General features: G+C 42.6%; 1 protein-coding gene across 1 annotated transcript in view; it reads right to left on the reverse strand.

Moving 5' to 3' along the window:
- MYRFL (myelin regulatory factor-like) overlaps positions 1 to 16,943 on the reverse strand; it is a 100,436-nt gene that overhangs the window by 18,565 nt on the left and 64,928 nt on the right. The window contains exons 12-15 of the mRNA XM_012735147.1: positions 11,145 to 11,253; positions 9,652 to 9,761; positions 2,077 to 2,237; positions 1,418 to 1,481 (exon numbers count right to left, since the gene is read on the reverse strand). Of these exons, the coding sequence (XP_012590601.1) occupies positions 1,418 to 1,481; positions 2,077 to 2,237; positions 9,652 to 9,761; positions 11,145 to 11,253 (444 nt within the window). The remainder of the gene's footprint in view (positions 1 to 1,417; positions 1,482 to 2,076; positions 2,238 to 9,651; positions 9,762 to 11,144; positions 11,254 to 16,943) is intronic.

Raw genomic sequence — 16,943 nt, forward strand, 5'->3', positions numbered from 1 at the left:
AACTCAATGGAATTCGCCATGCAGAAGAAAATTAAATAGTACTAGTGTCAGGATAAGTGCATCCCCTTCCAACCTACTCCTCACAGCTGCCAGGTTATTTTAAATCTCCATGGTTGTGCTCCAAATTGTTTAACCAAGTGCTTGCAAATAACCTATGACCTAGAGTTAGAGTTGAGTCTTGAACAAGTCATGTAATTGGCATTGGTTTTCATCTTCTTCTTCAACAAATATATGGATGAACAAATAACACCTACCTGTACCTTTCAGATATTGGCTAGATCCAATAACAGGAACTCCTGAGCCCATTCCCTCTATCTCACTGCAAACGAGTTAGAACAAAGACGCCTTCCTATACAGTATTTTTAATGTCTGGTTTGCTAAGCAACCTGTTAAGCACTGGGCACTGTGATAACGGCTTTCACTCACTTAATCCCACTATCAGGCTTCATATGACAGATACTATTATTATCTCCATTTCCCAGTGTGATTAAGCATCTGCCCAAGAACACTTCTCCATATATATTTATCCATACACTTATGTTTATTGGCACACCAGGAAGCTAGTTGGCAGCATAACAATTTACTAATATTTAGAAGATTAAACTCGTTCTGAAAATTTTTAGAATGTTTCAACATATTATAACAAGGAGAGAGAGTACATTGAGGCCATGACCCAAACATCAGGTAGGTATCCTTAACCAAGTGTCAACTATGCTCCTGAGTATCTTCGCTTGACAACTGCCTCCTCTGGTAGATTGGAGGAAGGGAGCTGAGTATCAGAGCTCTCTAGGAACTAGTCCTAGGGAGGGAGGGAGGCAGCTTCTCCCTCACCAGCACTTTTCTCTGGTGGAGAGGGTGTATTTTAAGTTAATAAGTGATTACTATCCACTTTCTACTGTATAGTTATACAAATGACGAAGGTCCTCTCTATTCATTTATAAAATCATCACATTTTAACCTTTCTAAGTGAATACCTATTTTTCCATTTATATACATGGTACTAAATATCAAAGGGAAAAAGGGATTTGAGGATTAACTCAAGACCCTTTGGGATAATCTGGAGCCAAAGATAAGGCATTAAGTTGAGCCAAGGAGGAATCCACATATCTTGCAGCCCAGGGTCACATGTACAGGGGAGCAGTATTTTAAAAACCTGGCAGAATAATATATCTGAAAATGAATTTTTTTTTCACTTCTTAGTGTAAAACCAGTTAATATCTAGTGAAGGCATGGTACTAGTTAATAGCTAGTAAAAACCAAAAGTACATAAGGATGCAAGCTAAGGACCCCATAATAAATAAAAGAAAAAAAATTGAATCAGTTTCTCTAAAGACTTTATGGAAAATATAGTCTCTGTTTATTATAAATTTAATGAATATAATTTATAACATAAGGTATAAACATATACTTGATTTACCTTGTTGGATTTCTTGGGAATGGTCCTTCCTGTTGAAGATGCACTAAGAGTTCTGCTAAATTTGCTTTAAAAAGAGAGTGTGTAAATGTATTACTATTGAAATTTTTCTCCAGCTGTTACTGTGACAAAGCCAAACTTGTCACTAAGAGCAGTATGACTTTTGTAATACAGTGAAAATTTTCAAAAAGGAAAAGTCAAGGCAATTGAGTGTTACTTTTGTGGAAAAGTACAGTAGTAAGCATAAATCAATGCATTAGATGTTACATTTCTCTTTTAGTCAACATTAATATGCATCTATCTCCTTAAGTAATTTAAGAAATTAAGATTTCCCTAAGGACCAAACATGTATAAATTTAGAAATAGCCACTTCTGCTAGTTCAAGGAGAGCCCACCCACCCACACTTCTGCTAAAATGTAGCACATCTTAGAACAATTGCTCTTAAACAGGAATCATGTTTTGTTTCCTTTTAAAGCAACAGAAAATTAAATAAGAAAATTATCACCTAAGGAACTTGGGTTCCAAAACATTCTGAAAAAGAATCGGGACCTCATTCATAGAAAATAATGGCTGCTGGATCAAGAAGACCATTCAGACCAACCTAGTAAGACAGACCCCACGCTCTCCGCTTCCCAGTTTTCTAGGGAAGGCCTCGCGATACCTGAGGGAGCTTCCACTGGCTGAGGACCTGCTACTACTCAGCCGCTTTAGCCTGGCCAGCTTTCTGCTCCAGATTTCTAACTCTTCAATTCTTTCTTCAAGGTTGTTGGTTAGTTTGCAGAGCTGCTTCACTGCACCTACATTCTCCATAAAGATCTGGTCCTAGAGAATGAAAATAATACAGTGTGCATCAATGTCCAGTCTGAGACTACCAGGAATAATCCACCACCCGTTCAAAGAAAATTGAGACCCGCCATTGAAAATGGCTCTATACTCACACATTTCCAGTCCTTTCAAAATAAAGCTGGAGATTTTTGTCATTTAAAATGGCCTTGTGAAAGTGCTGGTGAGTAGTAAAATTGCTTACGTTCAATTTGCAATAAAATGGAAATATGTCTTTGTTACCCAAGAGCGAGAATGGTGCTGAAGGACATTGTCAAGTTTGGAATCCCAAGATTGATTTTCAGTGGCCATTATGCTATATTTAAAACTCCTAAAGTCAGAACAGGCTTTGAACGTTGATTTGTGTATGCATCACCAACTCCTTAGGACAGGACTGCGGTACTTCTTGGTCAAATGTGCATCAGGTTGCTCCGGCAAAGTGGAGAAGCAGGGCAATCTGGGCCCCCCTCTGAGTTCTGCTACTGCTAGATGTGAGACCCCACAAACACCCCAAGTAGCACAGAATAACCTTCCTGAGCGTCAGTTTTTCATTGGTATATGTGAGGAGAATTCATTAGGTGTTGATTTCTGCTCTAACATTCCATATACACCATTTATAATTTAGCCTAACTCCCATACAAAAAGCTGAAGCAACCACACAATTCTTCTTGCTCAGAGGAACTCACAACCTGTCATATGGGCTATAGGGAAAGCAAGCAAAGCCAGAATCCCCTGGCCATCCCTGCCTCCCCTCCCCTACACCTGCAAACAAGTGTGGCTATCTCTCAGCCTTGACAAAAACCCTGAATGTGCTCATTAACACGCACCTCAGCCCCAGGACCTCTCCCCTATTCTTGCTCTGGGTTGACAGGCTCAGAAGGCGGTGACCACTCTTTGGGGCTCCTACAGGCTGGTCAAGTGTTGCAAAGTGATGAGCTAGGGGCCAAAGAGAAAGACTGCTCTGTACCTGAGAGGTCAAACTCAGGAATGCACGTCTTTGAGTTTCTCACCATGCAGCCAAAACTTCAAGGGTTTCAAACACTTTAAAGCAACCTTGAAAGGCCTTGAAAAATGAACATGGCAGACTTAAGGCTTAGTTCATGCAGTTCAAAGACAGATTTGTAAGACTCTTAAACTCTCTGAGCAGACACACAGATTTAAATGAAGCCCCAGAATACTCTGCAATTACAGTATCCAACGCTTTATTCTAATAGAGTCTTTATTCTTCAAATAGAAATGCCTGCTCTTCCTCAAGGTCAATGCAAATCCTCCTGTACCAAGGACCTTCCCAGAGGCCACTGGTCAGAAGACTCCCCTCACGCCCCGATTCCCACAGTGCTCTCAAGGCATGTTCACTGCTCTCACTTGGCCATTTTTCTCCTATCAGACCTGTACTATGTCACTCCCCACCCAGATCATGAATTTGTCAACGGCAGCAATTATGGTCTCCATCTGCTTATCGCACCAGTGGTTAGCACATACATTCCCCACATGAAAGCTCAAAAAGAATGTACTAAAGTGAATTAAAAGGGGCTATGAGTTAGCACCTTAGCAAAGCAGTAAGTTTTCCTTCTGAGGAAGCAAACTGAACAAGAAGCTTGGTCACTTAGTCCTATTGTTGCTCTAAAGAAACAAAGTAGGCAGAGTATGGGACACAAGGACATTCCTGTACTAGGTTTTTAAAACCCATACAAAAAATGCTTTATTGTTCCTAAATGTCTTTCAATAGCTATCCGAACAACACAAATTGATAAAAGTAATGTAAAATAGAATTTGGCCATAGCTAATAAAATTGTGCATGTTTTGTTTGACCCACTAATTCCACTTCTAGGAATCTATTCCACAGATCTTCTGGTCCAAGGTTAAAAAAAATAAAATAAGTCCATAAAGCTATTAATTGAGCAATACCTGCAACTGCAAAACCTTAAAAGTTTTTTTAAGACTCTAGCTGTCCAGCAATAGGGAACTCGATAAATATAACATACGGTACATTCACACAATAGTGTACTATGCTGTCCAGGCTCCTGGCATGCCCAGGGGCCAGGTAAACACCTGTAGACTGAGACTTCAGACAGCCCCGCAGACCCAGGTACCCACACGGCCCCAGCAGCAGAGGACACAGGAACAATTTGAGCATGTTTTCTGAAAGGACCAAGGAACAGTCTGTGAACCATGCATGCATAAGAAAAGATACGTGTACTTGTGAAATCAGTCCTGACTGAGCTTAGAGTGGATCACTTTTGTAAGTCTCATCTTGTGCCCCAGCCCCTTACATTCACTCTCCTACTGAACCACCTGTTCGCTGGACATGTCATGATTTCTTCAGCCAATGGAGCTGAGCCAGCTGCTCCTTGTACCTAAACTGCCTGTTGCCGGCCTCCTCTGACCTTCCTTATACTGCATCATTTTTACCTATTATAAACCCCTGGACACTGGGCCCCATTTTGTCCACAATTATCGGGTTCAGAGCAGTAACTCAGCATACATTTGATGACTATTCTTACAATGGTGATCCATGCCATAAGGTCCCAAAGCATTGCTCCTAGTGAATTGAAGAGAGCAGCGAAACTTCAATTTATTAGAGGTTTCTCTCAAAAAAGCCAAAAAAAAAAAAAAAGACAAAGGCCCAAACTCCCTTTCCATATTAGGAAATGTCCATAGAAATTCAGATGAACAAAACAAAGAGGTTTAACATCCTTAATTCACTGGGTTAGAGATTTGACTATACCCAGCAAACTGGTTTCCACTTTGGTTAGATTCTTTTCCCTTTGGTAGGGGGTTGGGTTGTCAGGAAACTGATGAAAATCCGTCGGGTCCCCCACCTCAGCCCCTAGAAAACCCTTGGACTCGGTAAAACAGTTTGGAAGCTCTATCTCAGGTCTAATAACAAATAAGCCACAACACTGAGAAGCAGCCAGGCCAGGGAGCTGATTTCTCCCTCTTTGGAAACGATAACTTGGCCTCTTTCTTCCTCTGTCTAACAACACGGAATAGGATAACTAAGCCTGACGGCAAAGAATGCTTTGAGAAACTGAAGCGGATTCTTATTTCTTTTCAGTGAGAGTCACAGACATGAAAATCTGTCCTAGTGCATCTGATGCTGCATGGACTAACATTTTATAATACAATCATGGGAATAAAATAGCCTGTAATTGAGCATTGTGAAAGTGATTGCCAAAGGGACAGAAACTGTTTTCAGCCAATGGGTGTGTCTGGCAATTGTTTGGGCTTTGGATAAACTCAGCTTTAGATCTCAGTCCAAGAGTTTATTCTGTGGATCACTCATCAGGTCTTGACATGGATTTTAAAAACACGGAATCCTCAAACCAGAAAAGCAGGCTGCTGCAATGGTAAGGAAGCTCAGACTTCCAGTTGAATTTCTAACAGGTCCCTAGAGGAGAAGTTGCTATCACAGGCATATTTCTCTTGCAAAGGGTCCGCGGCTTGGACTTATTTCCCTGGATGCTGTGTTTGACATCTGCCTTATGTGAGCTCTAGCTTCACAAAACTGTTTAAAATTATGTGTTCTATGGTTTGTTTGTTTGCTTTCAAATTCTTGCTATTTCTGATTAAGTACATTTGTGTGTATGTTTACGGGCTTGAGTCCTTAGACTGAGATTCAAGTTTCTAGTCGAACCAGTACATGTCATGGTTTGTTGTAATACTTTTTTTTTTTAACATCATTTTTCTTTTTGTACAATGTGTGCTTTCTCATCTCAGTTATAGTCCCCGTGAAATTCCCACCACCAGTTCGCCCTGCACCATCACCATTAGTCTCTTGTGCTCTTCCCATGCCTGTTTTTACCTTATTCCCCTCCCTCCCACCCCCAGAGTATCTCTGGTTTATAGTTGCCTGTTGATTTTGAAATTTACTTTATTATAATTACTCTTTTTTTCTTGACCCTTTATTTGGATTCTCTACATTCATGCTCAGTGAAATAAGCCAAAAAGAAAAAGGGTTGCTGTAATTCTTATTCTCCCCAGGTGACCACAGAGCTCTTTTCAAGAGTGGTCATTGTGGCCTATGACTCCCTACAATCCTAGCAAGTGTAACTCAATTTTCAATTAAAAAATAGAATAAGTAGTTCTTTGTCAAGCACCTATGATATGCTAATCACTTTGTTTAGTGCAGGGATAAACAATTAGGTAAGGTAGACAGAATCACTGCCTTTCTAGAACATATTGTCTAGTGAAGGAAACTGACCAACATGCAAACCACAAATAATAATATAGCTTTAAATTGTAATTAACACTAGGATGAAGCCAATCAGGCATTACAAAAGAAAATAGTTGTCACTATCTTAAGTCATTACTAGAGACTTGATCTATGAGCTTTACTTATGAGAGCACTGAGAAAGAATGAAACAGTAGCATCAAGTGGAAAGTCAACAGTCCCATCCTAAAAAAGACAGGAAATCCACTGGAAAACTAGCCAAACAATTCACAGAAGGAGAAATTGAAATAGCTAAAAGAGCTAAAAGAAATGCACAATTTCATTACAAATGAGAAAAAAGGCAAGTTAAAATGGTAAAATACCACTTTACCCCAATCATAACTGCAAAATTTAGAAAGTTTGATAGTGCCAGGCATTGTTGAGGGTATTGAAAAACAGTAAGCCTCATCTGCCACTGTTATGAGTTAAAACTTACTAACATCGGGCACTATTTCAAAAAATTAAGACTGTGCTTTTCCTATACTGTGGAATATGTGCCAGAGAAAACCTCCCACCACTCGCATTGTGTGACAATGGTCATTGCTGAATAGTTTGTGGGCAACAGAACTGGAAGTGGTCCAGCATGAGAGGAGATGAGCCAAGGAATTCTATGCATCAATTAGAAGCTACAAACAGCTGTATGTAATTCAGATAAATTTAACACATATTTAAAAACCAACACTGATACTATTCCAGAAAGTCTATATCCAAGGATATATATGAAATACATTAGGGTTCCTGCCAGTGTTGAGAAGGAGGGTTGGCAGGAGGAGGGGGTGAAGAGAGAATAGCAGAGGCTGGTGTTGTAAAGTTAAAAAGCAGCAAAATGTGCTTTATTTACAATAGGAAAGACATGGAAGCAGCCCAAATGCCCAAAAGTAGATGACTGGATTAAAAAGATGTGATACATATACATAAGGGAATAATACACAGTCGTCAAAAAGGATAAACTCATGCTTTTTGCAGTTACATGGATGGAGCTGTTTGCAGTAACATGGATGGAGCTGGAAGGGATCATGCTTAGTGAAATAAGCCAGAAAGAAAAAGAAAAATATCGGATGGCTTCACTCATAGCATAGCATAAAGGACCAAGGGGGAAAATAGTAATAATAATGAACAACTATATACCAGAGATAATTTACGGTGGTGGAGTGGGGAATGGGATTGAAAACGAGGTGGGGGAAAGTGTATGGGACTATGGTGATGGCACACGGGTGATTACAACTGGGATGGAAAAAAGGCACAAAATGATGTAAAAGTAAACTATTATATTATTTTAAAAATAAAGCAACTCATAAAAAAAATAAAAATAAAGCAGCAAAATGAACATCAGCTCTAAGTTCCAACAATAAAGACAAGGGGGGGAAATCTGGAGGGGAAAAATGAAAATGACTTTACACTTGAGATATAGCACTGGGTTTCTTCACTCTTTAGCTCCGTCATTCAGTTTTAAGTAGCTGGAAGGCCTGCGACAGACTGAGGGGCTGAGGCTGAGCTCAGGGGCCTGTGCTAGGAAATGTGGGCCATGGAAGCTATTCCCACAGGAAGGAAGGCTTCTGACCGAGGAGGCAGACCTTCCAGATAACGAAAGTTAGCATTCATCAGAAAGGGATTCCCATACTTTAAAGCTTCACTTCTTTAGAATTACTTTAAGCACTCTCTTTGAAAACTTTGACATAAATTCACCATTTTACCTAAATTCCATTTTGGTAAATGCAGCATGAAATTCCAGTTCCTAAACCAGAGGGTTAGCAAACAGACGTATCTTATTTTCAAAGCATTGTCACCACCTGTTGACACAATCTTTAAATTGCAGTTTTAGGTGTAGGAACAATGACTTCATTTCCCACTGTTTTATTACAAAAATGTTTGAGCATACCAAAAAAAAGTTGAAAAAACTGAAGATATCCATAAACCCCATTACCTAAACTTTTATATTTTAAATAAATTACTGGAAAACTTCACTATGTACTTTATTACTAAAAATAAATTTCTCTTGATCTACCTCTCAAGTGAAGTGACAACCTAGGTCTGAGAGAGACTAGAGAACCTCTTCTATCTAATTGCTTGGGAATTAGAAGTCACTCGCCTGGCCACTGGACCCTGGCAGCCTGTCTAGACCCTATTATCTGAGTATTTGTTTGCTGAGAGTTTTTAGCGGGACAACTGTAGAAGGGCCTATATCTGTGGTTTGCTGATCAGCGCCGACGACACTGGCATGACCTGGAAGCTGGTTAGAAAAGTCGGGTCTCTGCTCTGACCCATTATTGTCTAATCAGAACCTGCATTTTCACAAGGTACCCAGTGACTCGCGTCCACCTGAAGTTCAAGAAACACTGTCCCCAAGAACTGAAGAGCTACAAATTAGTCTCCACTCAAAGACCCCTCCCTACAACTACAAACCCCAAGTCAGTCAGTCTGTCTTCCCTGCAAGTGTCAAATGTAATAACACAACCGAAAGCAAATCATCAGTAGCAGGAGTTTGCAGAAGTTCACAGAATTCATAAACACGGTGTCAGAGTGCCTGAAAGCACACACAAGAGCACCAGAGGCAACTGTAGGCTCAGGCCAAGGAACACCCAAAGGGGAGCTAATCTAGGAGGCTGAGGACAGTCCTTCAAAAGAGAATGATTTGAATATCAAAGAATGAAGACAGGCGCTTGGGGAAGATAATAAAGCCGGTGAATATCTTTGTAAATGTGTTTGTGAAAGTCAAACACAGAACTTGCTGAAAACTGCCCAAAAAATCAACACCTGGATGTTTCATCATTTGTAGAAGGAGTTCATTGGTAACTTAAATGATTTTTTGTGAAGCAAGTGATCTCTTCTGAAGTTCTACTGCCATTTTTAACACAAAGCCTAAGGAAAGGTGTTGTCGCTATTCCTCAGGGTGGATGGTCCTATCTCAAGGCTCTCTGGGGCTTCGCCTGGGCCAGTTTCCCTCCCACATGAAGAGCCACTAAGCAAATGCTTAGTGGTGCATGTTCCATTGCTTTTTCCCTTTTGCAACTACATTTTGGTCCCGATGACCAATGTGGGGTCACTGATGCCAACTTACTCTACTGCTCAGGGAGGAGTTCCCTCTGTGGGACTGTTTCCTGGCTGGTTGTCTCGGGGCATTGCGATGCCCTGGGTTCCTGTGGGGTCAGTGGCAGTGGCACAGGTGAGTGCTAGCTAGAGTGGTATCTAGTCAGTGGTTACCTTATCGACCATGAGGAAGTTCTCCAGCGTCTCTCCGTTTTCACAGGTGACATCGCCAACCTCTCTTATGGCTCTGGGCAGGATCTCTCGCACCTCCTGGGCAATCATTCCTAGACACAAAGCACTCCAACAGGTTTAATCAGGAAAAGACCCTTCTGGAGAGAATCTGCTCATGCTTACATACGAATGGAATATGCCAGTCACACAGGATGTCTTTGCCCAAAGATACTTGTCCCTTCTGTTTCTGCTTTGATCTGAGATGCTTTTGAAGTAAAGAAATCATGAGTCAAGAAACACTATAGGATTGAAGGTGAGGGTGTTCCTTTCTCTACATTTCTTTGAGACGCTGAGCCTCAGGTTTTGGAAGGGACAAGGAAGTGCCTTGAAATCCTGAACACATAGAAAGATAGGACATGGGTCTGATTTCCTATCTCTTTCAACAGGAAGATACGGTCCTTTAAATGGTCCTGATACAGCAACATCTCTTCTGCTTTGAAGACAGACAATCCCTTCCCCCCCGCCCTAAATTTCTTTAAGCTTAAATAAGCCTTACAGCTGTCAGGAGTATAACTGTGGTAAAAGGCTAGGGGTTGGGAGGGAGGCAGGGAGGGTGCCTACCTAGCAGAGGAATCTCACATACACACCCAGCACAGGCTACACACTAGATGATTAATGACCTGTTTTCTTTAAACTAAAACTCTTGCTTTAAACTGTGATTTCTGTCCTGATGATGCCCGACGTTACGCTGGGCGTTGACACCATGGGCAGGGTCAAGATAACCTGGAGGCTGATAGCAAGTTCTGCGGGCTGAATGAGAAGAATACTAGAAATATCATTTGTGATGCATTGTTTGCTTGTGACTGTCATTGTTTAACTCATAAAAATGCTAGCTTGAGAAGAGATGACAGAATGATCTCGTTAGGGTGCTATGCCCACCGATCTCTCAGATCAACAGCCAGTGATCTAAAAAATAAAAGTGCTGAGAGATTCAACTCCTGTTTCTGCTCATGAGCTTTCTGTAGTGACAGATGGCAACAGGACCCAGGGCTGTTCCAATAACAGTGCTTCTTTCTTTAGGATTCCTGGACTGGAGCTTAAACACTTTTCTCATACCTTCTCTGACCTCAACCCACCTCTGCTGCCCCCTCTCCAACCCAGAGTTGCCCAATGCCCCTACTTCTGTACCTGAGCCCTCCTCCTATGAACAAGAGGACTCCAGTAAAAAAGAAGTGCATTAAAAGAAAACAATAAAAAAAAAAAAAAAAAACACTCCACCAGGACCTTGGGATACAGGAATGGGGTATAGGAGTGCTGAATGAAGACAACCCAGAAATTTCTTCAATCTTTCCTGTTCTAGTGATTTTGAATTTTGCAGAGGGTGAGTTGAACTGATAGTTTGCTGTCAAATGCCATAGCACACAACCTCCCTATACAGTGGAAATCAAAATCGTAACAGTTGACAACCCAGGGTTTAAAAGGGAATTGGTATGTACCTGTTTGATGGGCCGTGTTTATTCCCATTGCAGATGCAAATTCAGGCTTGTAGTCATATTCAACAATCCTCATTTGTGCTATTCTTCTCAGCTGTTCATTTGTGTCAACCTAATTAATGACAGAAGAGCAAATTTCACTGCTTAGATACTTGCAAATTCAAATCAGTGCCCAGAGTGACCCAGAGAGATTAGGAAATGCTGGCAGCGAGACTGGCCTTTTCTCCTGCCAAACTATTTTAAGAGAAAGTTGTTTTTCTCTTCAGAGGAGCCAAAGCCTTAAGGTTCATGTCGGCGACTTCCAACCATTGACTAAATGAAGAGCAAAAAATTTTGTCTAAATGATAGGGCAAACATGCTTTTTTTCACAGTTCCTGCCTTCTGCTCCCCTCAGAGAGGGGATTCTCCCAAGGTAGGAGGCGACTCACTTTGGAGAGAGGCACTAGTCACTCAGGAGTGCAGGTGCAGTGGGATAAACCACACAAAAATGGCCCACCTTGTCTTTATAAATTGAAAATGCCATGCTTAATTCAAGAAACAACCTTTTTGGACATTTTGCTGGGGGAAAGTCCTTCAAGGGAGACACTGCAAGCTCAGATTGCCCCCTGCAGCTCCTTCAAGATGAAAAGTTGCCCATCCCATCGATGCCTGCCGCCCACCCTGCCAACCACGGCATTCTCCTCTGAGCTCAGCCTCTGACAGACAGTGGAAGATGTTCCCAGCCATGATGCAAACTCCTTGAAAATAATTTCGCCAGGCCCCAAAAGGATAACATAGTAAAATGACAATAAGAAAGATAATAGTGTCAATTTTTCCGAAGGCTGAAAGTGTTTGGCTCAAAGAATTCCCCATTGATCTATGTAAATAAATTGGTGATACTGTCAAGATTTTTTTTTTTTAATGACCTTATTGGACAAGTAAAAAGTTGTTGAGCTTTTGCGGATCCCCTAAATTTTCTTTTAGAACAAAAACATCTTGGTGCTCATTTAAGAAAATCCCTGCCAGGCCCTCCCTGGTGGCGCAGCGGGTTAAAGCACAGCACTAAGAGGCTAAAGCCACTTCCGCATGAGTTCGATCCCCGCCTGCCCCGGAGGTGACCACATGGCACGGCAGACCTCTCCTGACCCCCCACTGCTCCCCTCAGCAGTGTACTTCCTCGATCTGCCTGTTCTGCTCCCCACTCTGTCTCTGGTGAAGCCTCTCACCGCCCCTGCACCTCTGGCCTGTACCCCAGTTCTGTATGCATAAATAAATACTTTAAAAAAAAGAAAAAGAAAAAGAAAATCCCTGCGCTGGTCCTTAACCCCTTCCTTGCCCACTCTGTCAGGTAAGTAGAAAACTCCTCCAATATGACTGCAGACTGTCCTTCCGGTTAGCTGTGGCTTGACTCAGCTGGTCAAACAGGCCAGCTGTGCTTCAGGTCCTTACTGAGGAGTAAAAGTTGGACTGCACAGTACTTCTGGTGACTGCTCTTCTCCAAAGTTCAATTCCTTCATTCACTGTTTCATTCGCCTAACAACTATCAACCACCTTCAACATACCATGGGCTACGCTGAGTGATACTGGGATGTGAGCCACACACATGATGATGGCTTGTGAACAGAACCAGGGAGACACCTGCATGCTGGTAGGGGAGCATGAAGAAGGCGGCCTAGGAGGGGAAAGCCCAGCAGAGATTTGGCTTATTTCAGTTCTCAAACATGTTCTGCAACTTTCACACTGGGACCTCTGTGACCCCACCGTGGAAGCTCTTCACTCCCTCTCCCCTTTCTTCTCTAGAGTACACTGCCTCGCTGCAGATGCATTCTTGACCCTCCAAGACAGAGAGGGTCTCACTGCTGCCGTGTGTGCTAATGGCACTTGCTCTTCTCCTTCCTAGCACTCATCACACTTGGGAAGCAGGCAGTGCTGGCAGCCATTTTGGGAGACTTTACCAGGGAGTGATGCACACGGGCTCACTCTCTTTTTCCTCAAAGCTGCTGCAGAAGGCAGCATTCCACCTACAAAACAGGCTGCAGACCTTCACATCCCCCACCCCCCTCCCCCCCACCCCCTGCCACCCAAGGAGGGATCCCCAACCTCAGCAGTAGAGACCTCTGCCATATATTGCTGGTTCCTTAGCTGCAACATCAACTGGTAACTGAACCTTCTCCTGCTCCCTCTACCTGGGTAGTTCTCCCTCATCCCCTACCTATTTTAACCTGTTCGTTAAAATACATGGTTTCTTTATTCTGCACCAAAGACGTTTATTCGTACTTAGGGCAATGGGTGGCCAGATCTAGAGCCATTGAAGAGGGTCTACCCCAATGACAGTTCTTTTTAGACACTTTGCAAGGTAACAATTGGCACCCAAAAGCTTCAATGAAGAATACTAAGAATGGCCCTCCCTGGTGGAGCAGTGGGTTAAAGCACAGCACTAATAAGCTCAAGCCACTTCCGCATAAGTTCGATCCCCGCCTGCCCCTGAGGTGACCACATGGTGAGGCAGACCTCTCCTGACCCGCCTGCTGCTCCCCTCAGCAGTGTACTTCGTTGATCTGCCTATTCTGCTCCCCACTCTGTCCCTGGTGAAGCCTCTCACCCTCCACATCTCTGGCCTGTACCCCAGTTCTGTATGAATAAAATAAATAAATTTTAAAAAAAAAAGAATACTAAGAATGAAAAATAAAGGCACCCTTTCTATCTTGGGGGTGAAGAACTGCATCTCTGCAATGTTTACTTTGGAGAGGGAAAAAGAGGTGAGGGGAGGCAGGGAAAAGGAGATGACAGAACAGTCCCGACACTAACCGGAGTGCAGATGGAGTCACGCAGGAGCCAGCTGGACCGCCCTGCACCAGCCAGGCCCACACAATTCCCCACTCCCTGCATTGCCACAAGACCTGGGCTTGCCTATGGCCTATGATTCCCTCAGTTCCTATACGAACCCCCACTGGCAACCAAAGGGAGGCCGTGTCAGCTCCTTTGCTGCAGGTGGAAAGCAGAGGAGGCTGCTCTCACTCGGGCTGTCCAGGCTACAGAGCCAAAATGAGTCCTGGTGTCAAAGCCGGATGCATTTTCCCCAAGAATGTCATTAGACATAGTAATTAGGTCCAAGAGCCCTACTGCCATTGTACTTCAGAAAGCTTTTTTGGCCAAAGAGTATTTTGGGAGTTGGCTTAGGGGTAAACACCTTTTAGAATAATACTCCTCTAAGAAAATGCTCTTCCGATTTCTCATTCTCGTTTGCAGACATTCCAAAGGTAAATATAAGAGACCTTTCTTGCATGTGCCCATGTGTGCTCTTGGCCTAGGAGAAACCCTTGAGGCAAGGGCTGTGCCTCCTTGGAATTCTCCGTCAGGAACCTCCACAAGTCAGCACTTAACTCATGCTCCGCTCACCAACGTGTTTAGTAAAAAGCTAGAAAACGGATTTGGGTTCCTGGTATGATCTTGCGCACAGCAGTTTGGGAAAATCTCACTGTGAATGCAAATGGCCATCAACGGATGCCACATCATACCCAAGGGTTTCATATCATTAATTCAAAAACTGCACTGCAGGGAAGACATTTTGGTCCATGGGGCTCCAGTTTAGTCAGGGAGGGAGATCTTTTTATCCACTGTCTGGCCCACAGCCCTGGGACTATCAGTCTCACAACAGGAGCGGCTTAAGTTACGCAGTTCATGCTTAGCTGGGAACTCTTGCCTCAGTCTCAGGCCCTGAGGGGAGACTGCGCATGTTTGATTTTTCTCAAGCTTTTCACACGTTTGTCTTTAACTAGCACACTGCTGGTTCAGCTCCGACAAACACAAGACAATCTTTGAGCACCAAGACAATCTTTGAGCACCGCATCTCAACTGATTTCATCTCTGGCTTTTATTTTTAAGTCTTCTGCTGTCTTGTTTACAGCCTTCACCACAGTATTTGACTGAAGCATTCAACTCTCAACCTAACTTTGTTTTTGTTTTTCTCATTGCCATTGATGGTCTCCCCACCACCTTGGTTTTCAGAATATCCTTTCCGTGCTTTGTTTCATCATAAGAGGCGAACCCCCCTCTCCAGTGCAGTCACACTAGTGAACACAATACTGTTGTGGGGGTAAGTTAAGTTGCTCCTACTTAGGCTAACTTCATTTCCCCAGGGCTTCAGTTTCACAGGTTGCAGTCATATCTACTCTATCTCCTCTGTGTTGGATGTGTGTGCAGATGAGCACTAGAGGTCTCCTCCACCAAGCCTCTTCAAGCAAAGTGCTCATGCACTTAAAATCCACAAAACAACCAAGACAGCCTGCAGTGAAAGGACACAGAGCCGGGGCAAGACAGCCACCTGCTTCCTTTTCTCCATCACTCACATACTGGGTACCATGGTTGACTATGATATCTTGCAACAACTCATCCAGAAACCAGGTCTGGCTACTGTTGTCAAAAACCAAAATTCATCCAAGTAAATTTGAATATCTTGTCTTTACTCAACAATTCAGACTTGGGCAGTATCCCATTTAGCAAGTGTAAAGATCCCGTGAGCAGTGACAGACAATGGGTGGTTTTCAGGGTAAAAGAGTAAAACAGGTTATTAGCAAAAGAAAAGAAAGTTTATTACAGCAAAGTCACCTTTCTTTCCAGAAAGCAATAGGGTTCTTATTCTTGTTTTGCTGAGGGACATCACCAGCACTGACTAGGAAACTCCATACTTGGCTGGTTTACAATTCTACTTGGTAAGAGGCAGAAACTATAGTAAGGTAGGACATTAAGTCTTGGTGGGCTTGGCATAAGCCTTGCTATCTGAATCTTTTGGTTTCTTTTTTAAGCATCAATCTTCCTTAAAGATTGAGAAATTGCTCTCAGTCCTAGCTATATAATCGAATCCAGCTTCCCCTCACAATGGAAGAATGGCTCTCTTTAAGTTGGAAAAACTGAGTTAGGGACAGATGAGAGTAAGTTCACACATCTGTTAGCATCAGCTCACTAACATCTCTCTTCTCTGTAATGGATGATGAATAGGACAGGAAAGATTTTTAGAAACAAGTATTTCATAGATGTGCATAGGCCCATTAAGAACAGCTAAACTATTATGAAATAATGTACAGAACAACTACATATTATTATGAAATAATTTAAAAAGTGCTTTATATTAAAATTATAGTTCAGGGGCCCTCCCAGGTGGCGGCACTGTAGGTTAGAGCACAGCACTAAGAAGCTAAAGCCACTTCAGCATGAGTTTGATTCCCTCCCCGGAGGTGACCACATGGTGTGGCAGGCCTCTTCTGACCCGCCCGCTGCTCCCCTCAGCAGTGTACTTCAATAGTTGGCCTGTTCTGCTCTCAACTCTGTCTCTGGTGAATCCTCTCACCACCCCTGCACCTCTAGCCTGTACCCCAGTTCTGTATGCATAAATAAATAAATCTTTTTTTAATTATAGTTTTTTTTTTACAAGTAAACAAGAAATATTTGCCTAGCCTTTTTCCACTAAAAAAAAAAGTTCCAGATGTATGAGTTTAGAAAAAAACCTTAGGTGAATGAACACTTAAATGAATGCTAAAATGAGTATGAGTATTTCCTGTTTATAGGAGACATACAATGTCTTTAAGCCAAAGTTCCTGGGCCAGAAGTTGCCAAAATCACCACTAAAATGCAAGTCTTCTAAGCAGAGGCTGGTATTCTCTTAATTCTACATGCTTTGCATAGGTAGGGGACATAGGAATTTCACCCAGGAAGTCTGGGTTGGCTTTTATCTGGAGAAGGCTTCCTAGAAGGGATGTGGGCAGTGCTGGAGAATCTGTTTATTTAAGACCATATACTTTCTTCAAACCAAGGAGCACTGTTTGA

The sequence above is a fragment of the Condylura cristata genome, unplaced genomic scaffold, assembly GCF_000260355.1.
Source record: "Condylura cristata isolate star-nosed mole 26May11 unplaced genomic scaffold, ConCri1.0 scaffold00004, whole genome shotgun sequence".
Classification (NCBI taxonomy): domain Eukaryota; kingdom Metazoa; phylum Chordata; class Mammalia; order Eulipotyphla; family Talpidae; genus Condylura; species Condylura cristata.